Source organism: Phaseolus vulgaris, chromosome 3 (assembly GCF_000499845.2).
Source record: "Phaseolus vulgaris cultivar G19833 chromosome 3, P. vulgaris v2.0, whole genome shotgun sequence".
Classification (NCBI taxonomy): Eukaryota; Viridiplantae; Streptophyta; class Magnoliopsida; order Fabales; family Fabaceae; genus Phaseolus; species Phaseolus vulgaris.
Window position 1 is genome coordinate 7,507,806 of NC_023757.2, and position 19,143 is coordinate 7,526,948.

The following is a 19,143-nucleotide window of genomic DNA, read 5'->3' on the forward strand; positions in this document are numbered from 1 at the left end:
AAACATATAGTATATAAAGGGAAATATCTTAGATAATTTAGATAATTCAATGCATGCAACAAACATAGTTTCTACTGAGTTTTCATATGTTGGCAAGCTTATTTAAAAAGACAATTTTCCCAATTTAAGAGTTGGTTAAGTCTTTGATCTGTTGACCAATGCAACAACCTCTTTGCTCGTCATAAATGAAGTACATCTTCTCTCCTTAAGCATCCTCAGATGGCAAAAACAGAGCGAAATCACGAACAAGATCATGGTGACCCTCAAAGAGTTTTTCAACCTAAGGAAGTCCAACATATATATATATATATATATATATATATATATATATATATATATATGATTAAGGGAATGAGAAAGAAAAAGAAATCAAAAAGAAGAAAAAAATCAATTTGTTCACACAAATACATAGACAACACTTGCCTCATGGTATACTTCACCAACTGACATGCCATTTTTGTTCCTATCAGTTAATATCTTTACAAATGCCTTGTAGGTATCATCTGTGTCTTCAAATCGATCCTGCATGAAAACAAACCAGTCAAACTACCAAAATATTGAACTTGTTCAATTTAGATTAGCACAACAAAGAATATCTTATATTCAAAGCATAGGTTAATAGCATGTATGTGTATATAATAAATATAGAGTGAAAGTTAACAAAATTTTTACCTTAACCTTCTGCACATATCTGATAGCATCTTCCAACTGGACTGGACCCTTAGGTGGAAGAAGGATTTCATATCCCTTTGGCAGAAAGTTGTTAAATCCAGAAATGAGATCATGGTGGCCTTTAAGAAATTCCTCCACTTTTTCTACCACACTCCCAACACTCATTCTACAAAATGAACAAGATATAATAAATCAATACGTTCTAAGAAAATCAAAACTCTCTCTCTCTCCTAATAAAACACAACAACAGAACATGGAAGAGGTGGAGAAATGGTGATGTATTATTATGTGGAGAATTGAAGGAAATAATGTTGTTCAACTTGATCTAACCTGCGAACTCTATATTCGGTTATGATCTTCAAAAACTCCATGAACTTTTCCTTGTCTTCAAATCTCATCCGCACTTCTTTTAAATATTCCACGGCTTCCAATTTTGTCATGTTATTTCCACCTCTACTCATTGTTTGATATCCGAACACTGCCTCAACATCAAAACCAAGAACAAACCAATATAAATAATCATCATCACAAACTTATATATGATTTCAATTTCTTCTTTTACATGTTAGACAGTTCAGAATCTTTTCACTACCACTTGAAGAGAAGTATTATAATAATAAACAAGGCTATATTCTTATAATTTGATCCCTACAATATTTGGCAAAGAATATAAATGAATTAAAAAGGAGACACATTAGGGGGTGCCACAATCCGTATACAAATACCACTATGTTGCTAACCAGAGCAAGAAAATACAAATTTAGATTACACCAGTACCCACAACAGAAAGAAAAAGTCTCTATTAAAATGTCTAGCAAAGTTAAACCTGCTCAAAGATTTAAACAATACAATTACAACATAGATCATATTTGGACTCCAACCACCCTACAAAAATCTTTATTCCAAATTTTTTTTGGATCAGTACCAATTCCTTGAAAGATAACCTCAAAAAATACCCTAAAAGAACTTGAATAACCAAAACAATTAAATAGAATAAAAGTGGATAGTAGAATGAATAGTCAACTACTAATATAACCAAAACAAAATACATCTATGAAAAATTTATGTGACAAAGTATTGGCTCACAAAGTATTCACCCCTTCCCCATAAAAAAAATTTAAATTAAGATTCAAATAAAAAAAATTTAAATTAAGATTCAAGTAAAGAGAGCATACCTTTCATCAGAGAGCCTGGAATAAGGAAAACAAGTACATTCGGAAGGAATTCGAATCCAGTTATACTCAGACTAGTATAAATTGTTTCTACAAATCAATTTGATAAAAATATATATTAGAGGTAAACAAACTAAAACATTAATTAAGATATTAAATATTTCATTAAAAAGATTAAACTATTTAATGCATACATGAATATTTAATTTAATGCTAATAAATACTAACTTTAAAATATTAATTAATACTTTACATTTAAAATATTAATGCATTAATAAATATAGTCAAGAAGAAATAGTTTTCTTTTCGAAAAATAGTGCTACTCATTAATAATAACTTATTAATAATATTTAAAAAAAATTATTCTATGATTTTCAAACACTAATAGAATTTTTCAAATTTAATAGGACTTCAAAAAATAAACATGAAAATTCCTTAAAAACTTATTTTTGAATTCTTATAAGAAAAATCCACATAACGGTCTCAAAAGAATTATTGTAGTAAAAGTTTTAAATAAATTTTATGAACTTATAGACTTAAATAGGTATTTAGTACCACTAAAATGACACTACTACTAAAAAAAATTATTAAATAAAAATTAAATTTAGATAAAAAAATAATTTATTGTTATATTGACTAAATTAGATACTATTTTAGAGACTAGACAAATTATTGGTATATAAATTAGTTTCTATTATTAATAAATAATTTTTAAATTGGTATCTAATTAGCTACCAAAGTTTTAGCTACAAATTATTGTATATTCTAAAATATTGGTTGTTAAAACCTTAATAGCTAATTAGATACCAATTTAAAAATTATTAATCAATAATATAAATTAATTTAGTTACCAATAATTTTTTGTCTCTAAAATAGTATATAATTTTGTCAATGGAACAACTAATTATTTTTTGTCTCTAAAATTCGTTTCTATTTAATGATTTTCTTGTAGTGTGAGAATATTTTGATTTTACATTCTATAAAAAAATTATTTCATTTCACAAGTTTTAAATTATTATTTTTAGTTTTATAAAATGAGCAAATTTTGGTTTTGGTAGTTATAATTAAGTAATTTTTCCCTGGTTTTAATTCTTACAAATATGGAATCACTAGTTTCACAGTCTAAAGTACATTTTATGGTAAATTCATAATTTGAAATTTTCTATATAATTAATACATCAAAGAATCACGCCAACAGAATGTAAGTTTGAGATTCATTATTTCAACACATTGGTAGAATTAAAAAATATATTATACGTAAGAAATTAACAATAATTAAGATATTAACTTTTATTGAAAAAATTAAAGTATTTGAATTTACATGAGTAATTTATAGAGAATTAAAAAAAAGTTTAAGTTGCTTTGCTTTTAAAATATTTAATGTGTTCATGAATATTGCTAAGAAAAAAATATAGTTTCCGTGGAAAGTATATATAACTCGTTAAATGTATAAATTACTAATTATTTTTAAATTTTTACTTTTGTTTAAAATAAAAACTTTCATGTTAGGTATCACTATACAACTTGACATCTCGGTTATGTTGACATTTCAAGTAACAACAATCATTTGCTATCACATGAAAAACAAATATTATTAAAAAAAAAAATACAAAAATATGGGGGGACTAAACCAAAACTCATATGTTAACAAAAATGATACATAAGTAGACTATATCTATTCATAAAGAATTCTAAGAACAGACTAGATGGTAACCTATTATACCAATGATAAGATTCTCTATGAATAAATTCTAAATTAACCAACTTATCACCACACACATTTCCTTCACAAAAAATATGAGTAACCCTAAACCTGATTTTCCTACAATAATTAAAACAAGTATTTCATCGATTACGAAGCATCCAAGGAACATTAGTCCTAGCAGTAAGTGCAATACAAACCAAAACATAATCACATTCCAGCCAGACATTAGTAAGCCACACCTTTTGAGCTTCCTCCATAGCACGTATAACCTCATAAAACTCAGCAATCAGAGTAGTCTAAACTTCAAGAAACGTAGAGAAAACTCCTTTTAAACTTTTACTTTATAATACATTTTAACATATTTTTGAAAAACTAGTTGATAAATTAATTTGTAATATATAAAGTAATTTTTAGTTGATAAGTTAACTAGTAATTAATACCCTTTTAGTTTATGAGGTTTAAACTGATAAGTTAATTTATTGATTTCATTAACTACTTGATAAAATAGTTGGTAAATGTATAAAAGGATATAACATATAAGTCTTATTTTATAAATAAAGTTACATAAGTTTTACAATAATTAAAGTACTTGTAGCTTATAACTTTTACCTATTTCAATATAAGTTTGTAGTTTTTCAAAACATTCCTAATACATGATTAGGACCTGTCTCGCCGGTTCGAAGTCAGTCGGAGTATGGATGAGCTCTTCTCGGATTCCTTCATGGTGGTCGGTCGGCTAGTGGATGAGATGCTTCTGAACCTCTAGGTTTCAGCAAACCGATCTTCTGGGGACGAGAGGGGTTCCACCTGTGATTACACTTTGACGTTCAAGTCAGTGAGAACACAAAATATAATGTGTATGACAAAATATATTGTAAAGATGCAAGTTATATACTCCCTGTGGGTGGTTGTCTATTTATAAGCGTACATAGGCTTGGATTTCTGACCCTGGTCTTTTTTCCAGGCATTAATGTGTCATTTCACAGTAACTTTCTATAAAATCTGGATATAAAGTATATAAATCGGAATAGTTAAATAATGTAATCAGGGATACTGAAGATAATATTTATTACGTTATTGGGGATATGACATTTATATTCATTATGCTATCGGGAACATGGTATTTATATTTATTACGCTATCGGGAATATGTGTGTGTAGGAAAAACGTTATACTTTCCTTTAGTGGAATTTGTCCCTTGTTGGCATTGCGCAATACTGGGCCAAGGCCAAAACAGGTTGTGTTTATGGGTCTGTTAGGTCGGTTCGCGGCCCATGCTAAGCTCTCACGCTGTCACCTTCCCTAGATGGGCCCTTAGTGAGCTCGGCCAAATACCTACTCGATTCGGGACAGTACAAGACCTATAGAAATTTTAATATTTACAAATCTATAGCTCAAAACAAAACTCTAAAGCCTTTCAAGCTCTCCTGCACCTATATGATCATCTTCTCATGTACATAGTAGAGTTATCACAATTCAAATACAAAAGAAAAACAAGGGTAAGCTAGTGAAAACAAAAATTTATAATATACGCAATTCAATCAAAAGAGCAAACCAAATTACATTGATCAATTTCTCAATCACAATCATTGGATTTCATTTCAATGCATAGTACTTTGATTTCATTTCAATCACATTAACTACAACATCCATCGTCTTCCAGAAGAGTCATTAAGTATGCCCCTACCAAAGACTAACATCTAATCCATACACCAAGGATCATGGCAAGTTCAAACATCCAACACCGAGTGTCTACAACGGAACCCAATGTGTATGAACTCCCTCATTAGCTTCTCACCACCTGATATCTTAGTCTATATGACTTAGATCATTAGTAAAGCTAGAGGATCTCTCTTTTAAACATAGACTTTTCGTACTTAATGTACCATCAAACAATAACTCATGCATTATCCCAAATGTGTGACATCAATTTCATACAATTTTCATAATTCATATATAATACATATCATTCCATCACATAACATTTAAAAAATCATAACATTCAAGAACCTTTCCAACATCGAAAACAATATTTAACTTAAAAAATATCAAAATCTAACATTTATACATGTTCACAAAACATAAACTCAAACAATTTTATCAAAGAACATCTCTGCAAGAGAGATTTAAACTTGGGATCACATCCCCTCCACATTCAGATTTTCTAACCTAGGGTACTATTAAAAGTTAAAATTAGCTTCCTTTACCTGTAATTTCTTATCCCGGGGGAATTTCTGTTCAGGTAGGGGAACCACTTTAAAATCTAGGGACCTAAACCAAGTTATCCAAACATTACCAAATTTTAGTATGAGCTTAATTAAGTTGAGAGAAACACTTTTCTCAAATGACCTCACTAAGATTGATGACTAAATCACAGTGAAAAACAAAGAATAAAAGATTTTTAGAGTAAAATTGAACTTACTTTGTTTGAAAATCTGATCGGATAGAAATGTACCTTGAGTCCTCAGTTATAGCATGGTGTGATCAAATTTTGGAATATATGAGGTATGAGAGAGAAATTGAAGAGAAAAAAGAGAGAGAGAAGGGAGAGAGAAAGGTTTGGGGGTCTGTTACTTACTCTTTTTTTATGCTTTAGATTTTTTATTTTTAATTTATAGAATATTTTTATGTTAATATTTAAAAATTATGAAATTGCTTTTATGACTAGTTTTATATGTTTTTTCGTTTGCATTATTGCTAAAATGAACATATCAAACAAAGGTAACTTAATACATCCAAGCCTAGTTATTTATGAAGCTGAGACACTCTTCTTAAATGGTGTGTCTGTGTCGAACACACGTATCAGACACCAACACTCGGATGAAACTCGAAGACACGTATCAGTAAAGTGTCCAATTCAAAAAATATTTGTTGGATTTCTGACAATTCTAGCAGGGATCTAACACAATTTTAAAAAGGAGAAATACATTATTTTTCTAAAAAATCAAATTTATTGTATAAATTTTTATTATGATTATAAAAATAAGGAACAAATCATGAAAAATATCTTTCTGCTTTAAAAAAACTGAAACATACTTAATGCACATAAATAATTATTGTCAATTTATATAATTTATAATTATATAATATATAGATTTTTGTTCCCATATCCTACATTTTAAATATTAAATGTATCTTCGTGTCCTGTCGTATATGTATCTATGTCATACCAGTGTCCGTATTAGTGTATGTGCTAGTTATTATTGTTTCATCAATGTAAGTTGAGAATCATAATTTAAAATTATTTAAAGAATTAAAATTGCTAAAAAGATGTTATATGTAAAGAAATTAAAACATCAATTATGATACTAACTTTTATTGAAATAATTAATGTATGTGAAGAATAGATAAGAAATTTATATAAACTAATTAATAAATGTTACGTTACTTTAACTTTAAAATATTTAATGCATTCAAGATTTTTGTCAAGAAAAAAATGCTTGTTTTTATGGAAAGATACTACTGCTCATTGAATGCAATGATAAATTGTTGATTACATTTTAAAATTTTGGTTCATAGTTATCAACAAATTTAAATAAACTTTTCAACTGATAGAATTTACTCTTTATAAAATAAGATATTTTGATTTTAGTATTTATTGATTATGAAGTCGAAATTGGTATTTGATTAAATAGTTTTTGCTTGAAATGTTAATATCTTCCTTTGAGAGGTTAACAAAATTAGTTTTTGGAAGTAGATAATTTAGAAATGGTTATTGAAATGTTATTGAGTAGAAAAGTTGAGCTAAGATTTTGGTAAAACTTGGAATGAATTAATCTATTGGTTTGGTTTGGTTTTAGGTATGAAGTATGAATATAACAATTGTGTTGAGGTAGTCTTTTTGAGTTAATTATTGATCTCATAAACTATATAAAAAAAAGGTATATAATGGCATTTGGTTCTTGTTAAAAAGATTGTAAATTAAGTTGGATTTTAAGCATTATGGAACCTGCTTAGCAATTGTACAAAATTTTGTCTCTGATTTATTTTTTATGCAAGTAAAAATAAAATGATGTGATTGAAAGAAATATTATATTCATAGAATAACATGTTTCGACAATATAGTAAATAAAACTCACGAAAAAAAATTGAATTTATCTATAAAAAAAATCCGTAAAAATAAAAAAAATAATAAATAATAAAAATTACACACACTTCAAAATTCATAGGTAACCCAAGGGAAAGTTAAATTTTTCACTAATACTCATTGAAGAACTATCAAGATCTCATCACATTATTATTTTTATCATGATTATATTTATGATTTTATTAATACTATTATTAATATTAATAATAATAATAATAATAATATTAATAATACTATTAATTATATTAATAATAATTTTAATAAAAATATTAATAATCTTAATAAATATATTAATAATAATTAAACTAATAACAATGATATTAATACTAATAATATTATTAACTGTCATAACAATATTAATAAAAATAATTACAATAATAATATTACTAATAGTATTGTGAAGGTAAGAAGTTTGGAGGCGGTCTCCTAGGTATTCTCTTTGTAACTCCATTTCTTAGATGTTTGAAAGTCATAACATGAGGACGCCTCCACTTGTTGACATTACTTCGACGATCAAGTAAATGAGACCTTAAAATTTATTAATGTAGTATGTATTGCATGAACATAACTTATCTTGCCCTTTGAGAGTCATCCTCTATTTATAGAGCTTTTGGTTGATCTCTTCCCCTTTATCAGAATAATATCACAACATATTTGAATAATAAAAAATGCATCAATTTAGAAGCTCATAAAAAAAAACCATCTGAAAAAAAAAAATATTCACCAATTAATATTTCGTTAGTTTTTCTATGTAACAAATAAATGAAGAATCTATGATATATTAGCAAAATTCTAGGAAATAAACAAGGAGTAAAAAACTCGCTTTGTCAAAATAATACCGAGCCAAAACACAACAACAATTCACCCGATTACCTTAAATCGGCTTTATATTCAATGAAAATCATATAGTTCATATAACTAATATAACCCATATCTACACAACCCCTAGTCTCGAGTCGAATCTTAAGACGATGAGGTTGTTTGTACTTGCTTGAAAAAATCCCTGCATGAGAAGTGGTTTTTGCACATGGCTGAAGGCACTTTATGACAAGATGTGGGTCTATGCATATGTGTCACTCATCCAATGGATAGTAGAAAGTAAACTTTTCAGTTTTTTTTTTCAAATTTAACCTCCACCCCTTTATCCCTTATTTTGCACTCTCCCCTCGTTTTTACCCTCTTGTATTCTTTCACTATTGGAGCTCTTCCATACTCCTTTATGTCTTCTGCAGCGCTTCACCTTCCTTTCTTTGTTTAAACATATTTCTGGGAGTGGTTTTACTGTGTCCATTGATTATATGTTTGTTTTCGCATTTTACTGTGTTCATTGATTACTTGTTCGCTTTTGCATTTTCTGAAACGGATTACGCTTTCGTTTAACCTTGAGCCACAAGAAAATTAATCAAAGAAAATTCTTAAAAGGTTAGAACTTTACGAGAATCTGATTTTATTAGTAAGTCTAATGAGAACCTCATCAAGATGGTTGTATGCGAGGATGAGCCCACTGATCCCATTTGTCCTTTTTGCTTCTTCTATCGAGGTGAAGATTTTGACAACAAATAACTCAAACACTGCTGGTTGTTCAAAGACAAAGGTCAATATTTGGGATCTTTCTTTTGATATATTTGCTTAAAACAAAATGCACTACCTGTTGGAGGATGACATTGCCCGACTGAAGAACTTCAATATGAGTCTTCTTTGTGAGAACGCCGAAAGTCTACTTAGCCAAGTCACCACTTTGGTGAGTTTGGCTAATATGAAGGCTAAAGAACATTCAAAGTTGGAAGATAAGAAATCACAACAAATGACCTTCAGAAGGAAGTAGGTCGACTTCAAGCCGAAGTCGTCGGAGTCCATCGCCTTCGTTTCGAGATGGTTCGCTAGGGTCAGGAGAAATTTGACCTTCATGCCTGAGTTCATCAGATGGAAAAAAGTGTTTATGAAAAGACTCATGAACTTGTTGCCGAAAAAGAAAAATTCAGTCGACAAGAATCCGATATGACCAAGACAATCATCGATCTGAAGCAAGTAATTGAGATGTTGAAGAATGACATGACTAGATTTTATGGTGTAGGATTCAAGGCGGCTTTGGAGTAGACTGTCGTCATCTATCCTTCCATCGATTTATCTGAGATAAATCCATCCAAAGTGGTAGTTGATGGAAAATTGGCATAGGCTCCTTGACTTATCTTCGGCGTTTGGTTTGTGAACATCTTTATTATTTGTGATGTCCTTACTTTATCTGTTTTAAGTTTAGGTACATTTCTTTATGCCTAAGCAAATGAAAGTTTATTTTTCGTTTGTCCATACACTTTATGGTTGGTTTTTAGCTAGTTTAGGTTATATTTTGAAATATTAAATGTTTTTTAAAACTCTTTTGATGGGTTTATGGTAAAATAAAAAGTTTTAAAGAATATGTTTTATAAAGTGTAACAATTTTCAAAAGAAAACCCAATATTTTAACATCCATTTAACTAGCTAGATTCCCATATAAAGTTATCGAAAGGAAAGAAAGGATAAAACAGGCGTACCTCATATTGGCTTAACCATACATTGATTCAACTATATGGTAAGTTTCTTTATTGCTAGTTGTTCTCGCCAAACTGGAGATCGAAAGCTTGAAGGTGGTCTCTGAGAGGATCCCTTTGTAACCATAGCTTTTGAATGTTTGAAGATGACAATGAGATGAGAGGAGCTCCACTTATTGACAATACTCTGACGATCAAGTCAATAAGAGCATAAAATATTACTATAGTATGTATTGCATAAATTAATACTTTTATTTTTCCTCAGAATAATATCACAACAGGTTTAAATAATAATAATAATATTTTTTATCTTCATAATAATATCACAACAGATTTAAATAATAACTATCATATATTTTATCTTCAGAATAATATCACAATAGATTAAATAATAACAATCATATCTTTTATCTTCATAATAATATCACAACAAATTTAAATAATAACAATCATATATTTCATCTTCATCCATCAATTTATAAGTTTATAAGAAATAAAAAATCTTTATCAATCAATATTTCATTAGTTTTTCTCTATCTCTATGTAATTGCAAGATAAAGAATTTATGATATCTTGCTAAAACGTAACAACCATTTCCTCGATTACTTCATATTGGGTTTCTATCCGATTAAGATCATATTAATCATTTTACTGATATAGCCCGAAAAATACACTAGCTATAACCTCAAATTCACTCAAAAAATCTAAATGGCTAAGCAAATGTAGGGTTGAATCTCGTCCTTCTTACTTCTTTGAGTTCTTCTTTTGAAATTCTTAAGTTTGCCTTATGTGTTATTCTTCCTCCAAATATTTTTTTATCTACAAAAAGAGATACGTCAAATTGTTAAGTAACGCTTCTAATAAAGTCATGAATAATATAACTTTTTTGTTTTGAAATTCTTTCACTAAAAAAATAAATTTACTGACGAATTATTATCCACGAATCTAAATTCATAGGTAAATTCTGTTGGGTCTATTAGTGTCTAAGTTCAAGAGGGGAGAGGTGAATTGAGCTTATAAAATTTTCGCAAGAACACACAATTTTCAGTATACCAGAGGCAAAAAGAACAGATTGTTTTTACATGAAACAGATTGATTCTTCATAGCAGTCTAGCACAATTTGAACTTGTTCAATATAAAATTGTGATCAACAGAGAATTATAACAGAGTCAAATCAGCTGAATATTATGAGGATAAAGGATACAGCTATGCTTAAAGATCAAACAAATTTACTCAACACAAGGTTTTAAGGAGAATGATTCTTTCTCAGATTTTAATGATTAGACTGTTTGTTCATAGATCACTTAAACCATCATATACAACTGTCTTGTTTGTGATTAGAGAACTTTAACAAATCAGGAAGAACAATTCTTACTTAAACCCAGAATTAACAGATTTAATTTCAAAAGAACAGATTTAGTTCTTGACAGAATTAAGCAAAACCAGAAATGAGTGCAGGGATGAAAAGAAAAGGCACACAAGTTTTTATATTGGTTCACTCATACAGAGCTACGTCCAGTCTCACCTTACCCCAAGGTGGAATCCACTAAAAACAGTACCAATTACTTACAAACACACCAGTTCTTGAACACTACAAGATCAACACAATCAATGCTGAAAAACCCTATTTCAGCACACCTTGCACTCCAAGAAACCCTATCAAGGAGTGACTAACACTTACACCTTTACAAACCAGAATAAAGGAAAGATTACACCTGAAAAGAAGATGCAAGAACTCAAAACCAGTAGTTCAATTTGCTGCAGAACTGCACCAGCACCTTCACCAAGATCAAAGGTTTCCTAGAACAAGCACACTTGAAAATCTCTTTGGAAAACCTTTCAAAAAATCTTTCAAACCTTCTTCTCACATGGAAATTGTTTGATCTCTGTCAAAAACGTAGTTGCTCAGCACCTTTTCATGTGAGAAAGACTTTTCTTTATATAGAAAACAGTTTCTAACTTCTTTTCAAAAAACAGTTGAAAAGTAGTTATGAAAACAACAGATTCATTTTTGAACTTAACAGATTTATTTTGTGAAAGCCGCCAACTCAGCTAACTGAAATAACTAAATAAGCTTTACCTGTGGTGCCCTAACAAAATTTTAGAAAAGCCTTTTAACAGAGAAGAAATAAACCGATTCTTTCTCCATAAAACAGATTTATTTTTTGTACTGATTTAAAACTTTTAAGAGCACTTTTAAAAGCTTTTCAAAAACCATTTAACCACATCATGTGCTTGATCTAGACTTGGTAAGGCATCTAGGATGGGTCATACAGCAAAAGACAACCTTACACAATTACAAGCCTACATACAAGATCATCTAAACCTATTACAAACTTCAAAGCAAACTAGCTATTTTTCTACATCAAACACACACAACACTAGGTAGAGAAGAGACTTCATCCATCTTCAACAAATTCAGCATTATCTACAGATATTATCTATGGATCTAAATCCATTGGTAAATTTAGCATTACCTATAAATCTGTAAGTAAATTCAATATTATTATTAATATAAATGTTTTTATTAGCATTATTAATAATATTAGTATTTTTATTTATATTATTATTATATTATAAATATTAATAGTCTTAATAATATTAAGAATATAAAAATCTTAATAATATGAATAATATTAATCATAACAATTATATGTATAAGATTAATAATATTACCATGAATAATCATCATAATTAATATTCATAAACAATAAACATAAATAATAAGAAAAGATAAAAGAATAATGAAAAAATTAAAGAAAAATATGCAAGATTACTTTCAAATTTACTCACGAATTGGAGTGGGTTGGTATTACCTATAAACTCAAGTTGGTGAATATTACCTACATATTCCAGTAAATAGGTAATACCTACACACTAAAGTTAGTGATATTACCTACAAACTACGATTGTTGATGAGTATTACACACAAACTAAAGTTGGTGGATATTTATCTACAGACTAGAGTGAGTAGGTATGCATACTATTAACATTATAAAATCAATAATATTATTAATATTAATAATAAGTATAATAATAATTATAATATGATAAGAAAATTTGTTTGATGCAGTGGTTTAACTTTTTTTTGTCATTGAAGGATTTTGACTTTTAGTCCCTCCTAGTGTAATTTTTTTTAATATTAATAATAATTGAAAATTAAAAAATAATGATGAAAAATTAAAAATAAAATATGCATGTACCTTCTTTCCCATGCATCCCTATTAAGATTAAAGTGTGGCCAAAAGACCATCTTTTTGTTGTATTGTCCAGGCCGAAAGGTCAATCGAAAGAATGAATTGAAAGATGAGACTAAATGGTGAAAATAAATAATAATATTATAATGAGTATTGTCGCAAGGCCCACAAAGCTGACCCAAATGTTAAGGTGTGTGTTTAATAAATATTAGGTACAAAAAAAAAGTTCAAATAAGTTTCGAGCCCAATAAGAGAGCACTGTAAATAGGTCATCAATCCAAGAGGTATGTAGAGTGAATTTATCTGATTATGATCTAAAATTGTTTCTGACTTTGGCATCAGAGTGCCTTATAGGTACACACTCCCATCCATGAGGAGAGTCCGAGATTAAAGACCGAGAGACTTAAACTTATCCAAGCGCATTAGGTGATTCAATCAATCATTCCAGCCCAAATACAAGTCCAATGAAAGAGTAGACAGAGAATCCATCCCGAGATCCCAAACTGAGAGTCCAACTCGAAAGAAGATCTAGAGGATCACGAAGACCAAAAAGTCAGTGGCTTAAAAGAAGCATTATTGTTTCTTAGCCCTTGTAAGAACAATTATAACACAAATTTAATTATGTAAAATTTATAACTTGCAAAAATGTTTAAGGATCATTTTTACCTCCAATGTTATAGTTCGATTCTTGTAGATACACTATATAATCATTACGAATTGTTGGGTGTTTTATTCCAATAGATTTTCATAAGGTTGTCTCATTACTTTTCTAAGGAACTTGCTGTTCAAATGGTTGGTTAACACATTGTCCAATATTGACATATTCTTCACAAACAATTTGATCTACAATATCATTTTTGACAATTTGTGGAACTCTAATTGTTGTTTGTCTATCACAAGCTTGAACTTGAGAGAGGATGATGATCACCAATATGTCACTTGATCTAGGAGTTTGAGCCTTGTAGATCTTAGGATATTGAACCATTTCTAGGATATATCTAGAAATGTATTATTTGACGGTTATAGATATTGTTTAGATAAATCATTTGATAGTTTTAGACTTCTTTAATAAAATGATTGAAAATTTTGATTTGGTTAGATGTGAGGAAGAACTTGTATTTGTAAAAAGTTAAAGATAGAGTATATATTTTGTAAACGTATTACATGGATGACATATTACTCATTAGGAATGATACCAAAACTGCAATACAAAAATATTTGACTTTCAAAATAGTCCTGCATGAAAGATTTAAGAGAGTCAATTTGTGTCTTAAGAATAAAGATTTAAAAAGATAAATATAAATAATGCAAAGATTATATTTTGATACCATCTTTAAAATAGGCATGACATGAGAAACTCTAAAAAGAGGATATTTACTAATAAGAATTGGAAAAATCTTCTTTTTGAAGGATTGCAATGAAACTCAAGAAGAAAGAGATACATCAATGAGAAATACCTCAATTGAAGCAAAATATATAGATGCTAGTAAGACAATTGAAAAAGCACTTTGAATGAAAAAGTTCATTTATGAACTAGGTGCATTTCATTCATTAAAATTAGTTCCATTGTATTATTATAATAATGGAGGCATTGCTCAATCACACACAAGAACCAAAATCATACTTGAAATCTAAACATATTTTTGCAAAGATATCATTTAATCATGAGAGATCATTGAACATGATGACAATACATAAAAATGAAAATGTATATGAAAAAAAGAATTTAGCATATCAATTCAGTAAACCACTTAACATAAAGGAGTTTGATAAGTACATGAAACTTTTAAATAAAAACCTATAAACAAGCATACCATCAATGTTATATAATATATAAGTCAATGTCATACCATTAATGTTACAGGAAAAAACCACAAATAGAAGAAGATGATTACATAAAAATAATACTTTATATTAATGATTCAAAATTGTATACTACCAGAATTGCACACATTTGTTCATGCACCCTCACTCTTCTACACAAATAACAAATATAAGAGGGTGTCTTTTATATTAAGAATACAAAGGCATTTTATAAACTAAAACATCCTTTTTCTTTCCTCTTATCATCACTGTCACGATCTTGATCCATTTCCTCTGGTTTTATGGTTTTGGTAGATCTTCTTCTTGCCATTTCTTGCCATTAGATGTCTGATGAATAAAAACAATTAAGATCTTTTGTTGGACAAATACGAAGCTGAAAATGTTTCTTTGAGTTGATGCTATAAAAAAGTGAAAATCTAGACTTAGTAAATGTGAAAATTTATTTTGATATTGAACACTACCATTCTTTCCAAGTTGAGCCAAGAATTTATTAAATCCCTCCATAAGATCTGCATATTGTCCAAATAGATTTCCCACCTACCAGAATAACCAATTACATTTTAGAAATCATTTAAAGTATTAGATTGGTTCTATCAGTGTAATGATACTTCAAACATTGTTGGAAAAAAAACGTTTGGTCCAAGTTTTGTTTCTCTTTTCCTGCCATTAACTTTTTTATTTAAGCTCATCTTCAATTCCAACTAAATTATATATATTCAAACGAAATGGATTAAAAAAAGAGAAAACATAATTTCAATAATTTAAATTTTAAATATAAATCATACCAATAATTTCAATTCTTCTTTGGTAATTAGCTCCTTGCTGTAGATACGTAGGTATTTCAAAAATTCCTGAAAATAATCTGGATTTCGTAATCTCTCCTTTGCTTCTTCAAGGTAACCAAATACGTCGCTAAACATACCTGTGATGACCAAATTTTAAAAAATAAAGAGAATCATAAAAGGAAAATAAGGAGCTAAAATTACCAAGGAACAAGTAAAATAATATAGAACAATAACAAACATTATGCAAATGATTCTTCTTCTCACAATTCTAACATTTTAACATGGAAAAACCTAACCTAGATATTAAATACATAGTACAATGCATTTCTCCATTTTAGATAGTCCAATAAATAGAAATATCATATTTTGTATACCTCCATTATCAATGAGATAAAAATAAACGACAACATTTTTCATTAGAGATTAATTTCCAAGTGTTAATGATTTTTTTCTTTTTTTTTATAATATTCAAGTACATGTTTGCACTGCGGAAATTTTTATATTTTTGTTCATAAAATCTATTTTAGAATATAAAAGCTTTACTAAATTTAAAATAGGAAGTGTTAATATACTCACTTTTCATAGAGCTTATATCCTCAACAGCAGATGAACTAGGGTGTATGCCAACATTTTCATCAGTATCATGATTGGCACCAGAGTCTTGAACCCTACAACTAGATTTTTTTTTGTGAGGTAGATCATCCTCCAATGGCAGTGTAATTTCATATTCAGTTGGCAAGAAAGTGTTCAATCCCAAAATTAGATCTTTTTGCCCTTTAAACAATTCCTTCACTCTTGCTACGACACCTGCTGTATCAATTCTATGATAAAAACAGAGAAACAAATAATCATATAACAAATCCTCTCTCCAAATAAAATATAACAGAAAAAGAAAAATAAAAATCTTGGAGTTGATTAATGTAGTAAAACATGTTCAAACCTTTGAGCCTTGAAATCCCACATAACTTCCAAAAAGTCATGATACTTTTCTGTCTTATCTGAAAACACTTCCTTTATTGTCTTGATATATGCCAACGGATTTATGATTAGTCTTTGATCATCATCATTACCCATCTGTGTTTGACTAATGCTTCATTACACAACACACACAAAAACAACATTGAAACCATTGAATATAGAATACTCCAAAGCATTTAACTCATTTTTTTCCTATTTTAAAAATCTTTTTTTTGTAACCATGACAATAAAAATACTTTGAGATGTTGACTATTTCTTAACATTCCAAACTTGCAGAACAACCTTGGCAATGCAATACAATTATTCTTTCGTAAAAAATAAATTTTTTATAAGGAATCAGAACAGTCCCCTAAACAAGAGATTGAAGACAAAAAAGGAAGATGTGAACTTACTGTTTTTTTTCACAGGTGAGCATAACGGGTTGTTTGGGTTGTGAACTGGTGTTAGCATCTTCCCTGATCTCTTCTTTCCTAACAATAGTAATAAAAATATGATAAATAATAACAAAAAGAGATCAATCCTAAAATGAGATTTAAGAAAGTAAATGTGCATTACTTCACTGTAAAGAATGTAACTATAATTTGTTGCAATAAAGAGAGATTTCAAACTTTCAGTTAACAGTTTTAGAGAGTGAAGGTTTCTATGAGATTGGAAAAGTACATGTTTCCAATGCTGAAATGTTTATATTTATGTTCATTGAGTTTGTTTGAGAAGATAAAACAACATTTTTTAATTCAAAACCAGAAGTGTTGATATACTCACTTTTCAAAGGACTTTCATAAATAGAAGAATCTTCTATAGGCTTCTTTTCTTTTGCACCACATCTCCTGTGATTGTTATTAGCACTTGTCAAACACATTTCAACTTCCTTTTGTGCAAATTCAATGGGCTTCTCAAGGGGAGGTTGCTCATCCTCTAATGGCAGTTTAATTTCATATTCATTTGGGAAAAAAATGTTAAATCGCAAAATTAGATCTTTGTGCCCTTTAAACAACTCCTTTACTTTAGCTATGACCCCAATTGTATCAATTCTATAAATGAACAATAGAGAAAAATAATCAGATAACAAAATTAGATTTTTTCTCCTAAGAAAATATAATAGACAAAGAAAAAAATATTGGAGGTAGGAGAAAGTGGAACAACATATTCAGACCTTTTAGCCTTTAAGTCCTTCATAGCTTTCAGAAAGCCATGATACTTTTCTTTCTTATCACGAAACACCTCTTTTACTAAATTGACATATGCCAGACCATCATTTACGGGTAGTCTCTGCTCACCCCCACTTTTCATTTGTGGTTGCCCCTTGCTTCATTACATAACATTTATAAATCAAGACCAATACATAAAGATATAGTGTATTTAGCACATTACTAATCTATTAAATATAACATAAGTGTAGAAGATCAACTATGACAAGATTGAATCATAAATACACTCTAACTTTATAAATACAATCTCCTTTCTATTTTTTATAAACTTGATATATTTTTTAATGATGACAACAACACTGATTGAGAAATTGACTAATTTTTTAGAAAACCAAACATGCACAAGAAGCTTGATAATCAAAACAGTACACCAACTCTTAATAGATATCGTAACATGTTTATATTTATTATTATAAATTAATTTTGTTTGAAGTCGAGATGTGATCTTCAAATAATTTGTTTAACAATTAAGTATAAAATATTGGACGAGATCAACTAAAGAAAATTAAAGAGAAAAAAAGGGAAACATGAACTTACTGTTTTGTTAGAGGAGATGACACCACGAGGTGTTTTGGTTGTGAAATAGAACTATTGTCTTCCCATAACCTCTTCATTCTTAACAATAGCAATGAAAAATAAGATAAATAAATCAAACATATTCTAACAAGAAGTTCAAGAAACCAAATTTGTATTTCTTCACCGTAAATCAATATAATTATAATTTGCTACAATAAAGAGAGACTTCAAACTCACTCAGTTACAAAATGAATGAATGTGAGATCACTGATGAGGCTCACTGGTTTTGAATTTATGATTTTGAAGCTTTTAATCCGAAGTTATATTATGTTTAAAGATAATAACAACTATGCTCTTTCTAATTTAATATAATCTTAACTTATAAAAAAATCCAAAATCAAATATCCCAAATTTAAATTAACTGAAAACCAAAATCACAATATTTTATTTAGATTGAATTTTTGAAAAACA

The 19,143-nt window shown here is 28.7% G+C and overlaps 1 protein-coding gene across 1 annotated transcript; it reads right to left on the reverse strand.

Moving 5' to 3' along the window:
- Positions 1–396: 396 nt before the first annotated feature.
- Positions 397–18,238, reverse strand: LOC137839040 (paired amphipathic helix protein Sin3-like 3). Its single transcript, XM_068648168.1, has 10 exons — positions 18,102–18,238; positions 17,707–17,979; positions 17,341–17,418; positions 16,911–17,060; positions 16,547–16,791; positions 15,971–16,107; positions 15,647–15,722; positions 1,003–1,150; positions 673–838; positions 397–522 (listed from the first exon to the last, which is right to left on the reverse strand). The coding sequence occupies exons 1-10, from the start codon at positions 18,236–18,238 to the stop codon at positions 397–399; spliced, it is 1,536 nt and encodes a 511-aa protein (XP_068504269.1).
- Between the last annotated feature and the right edge of the window lie 905 nt (positions 18,239–19,143).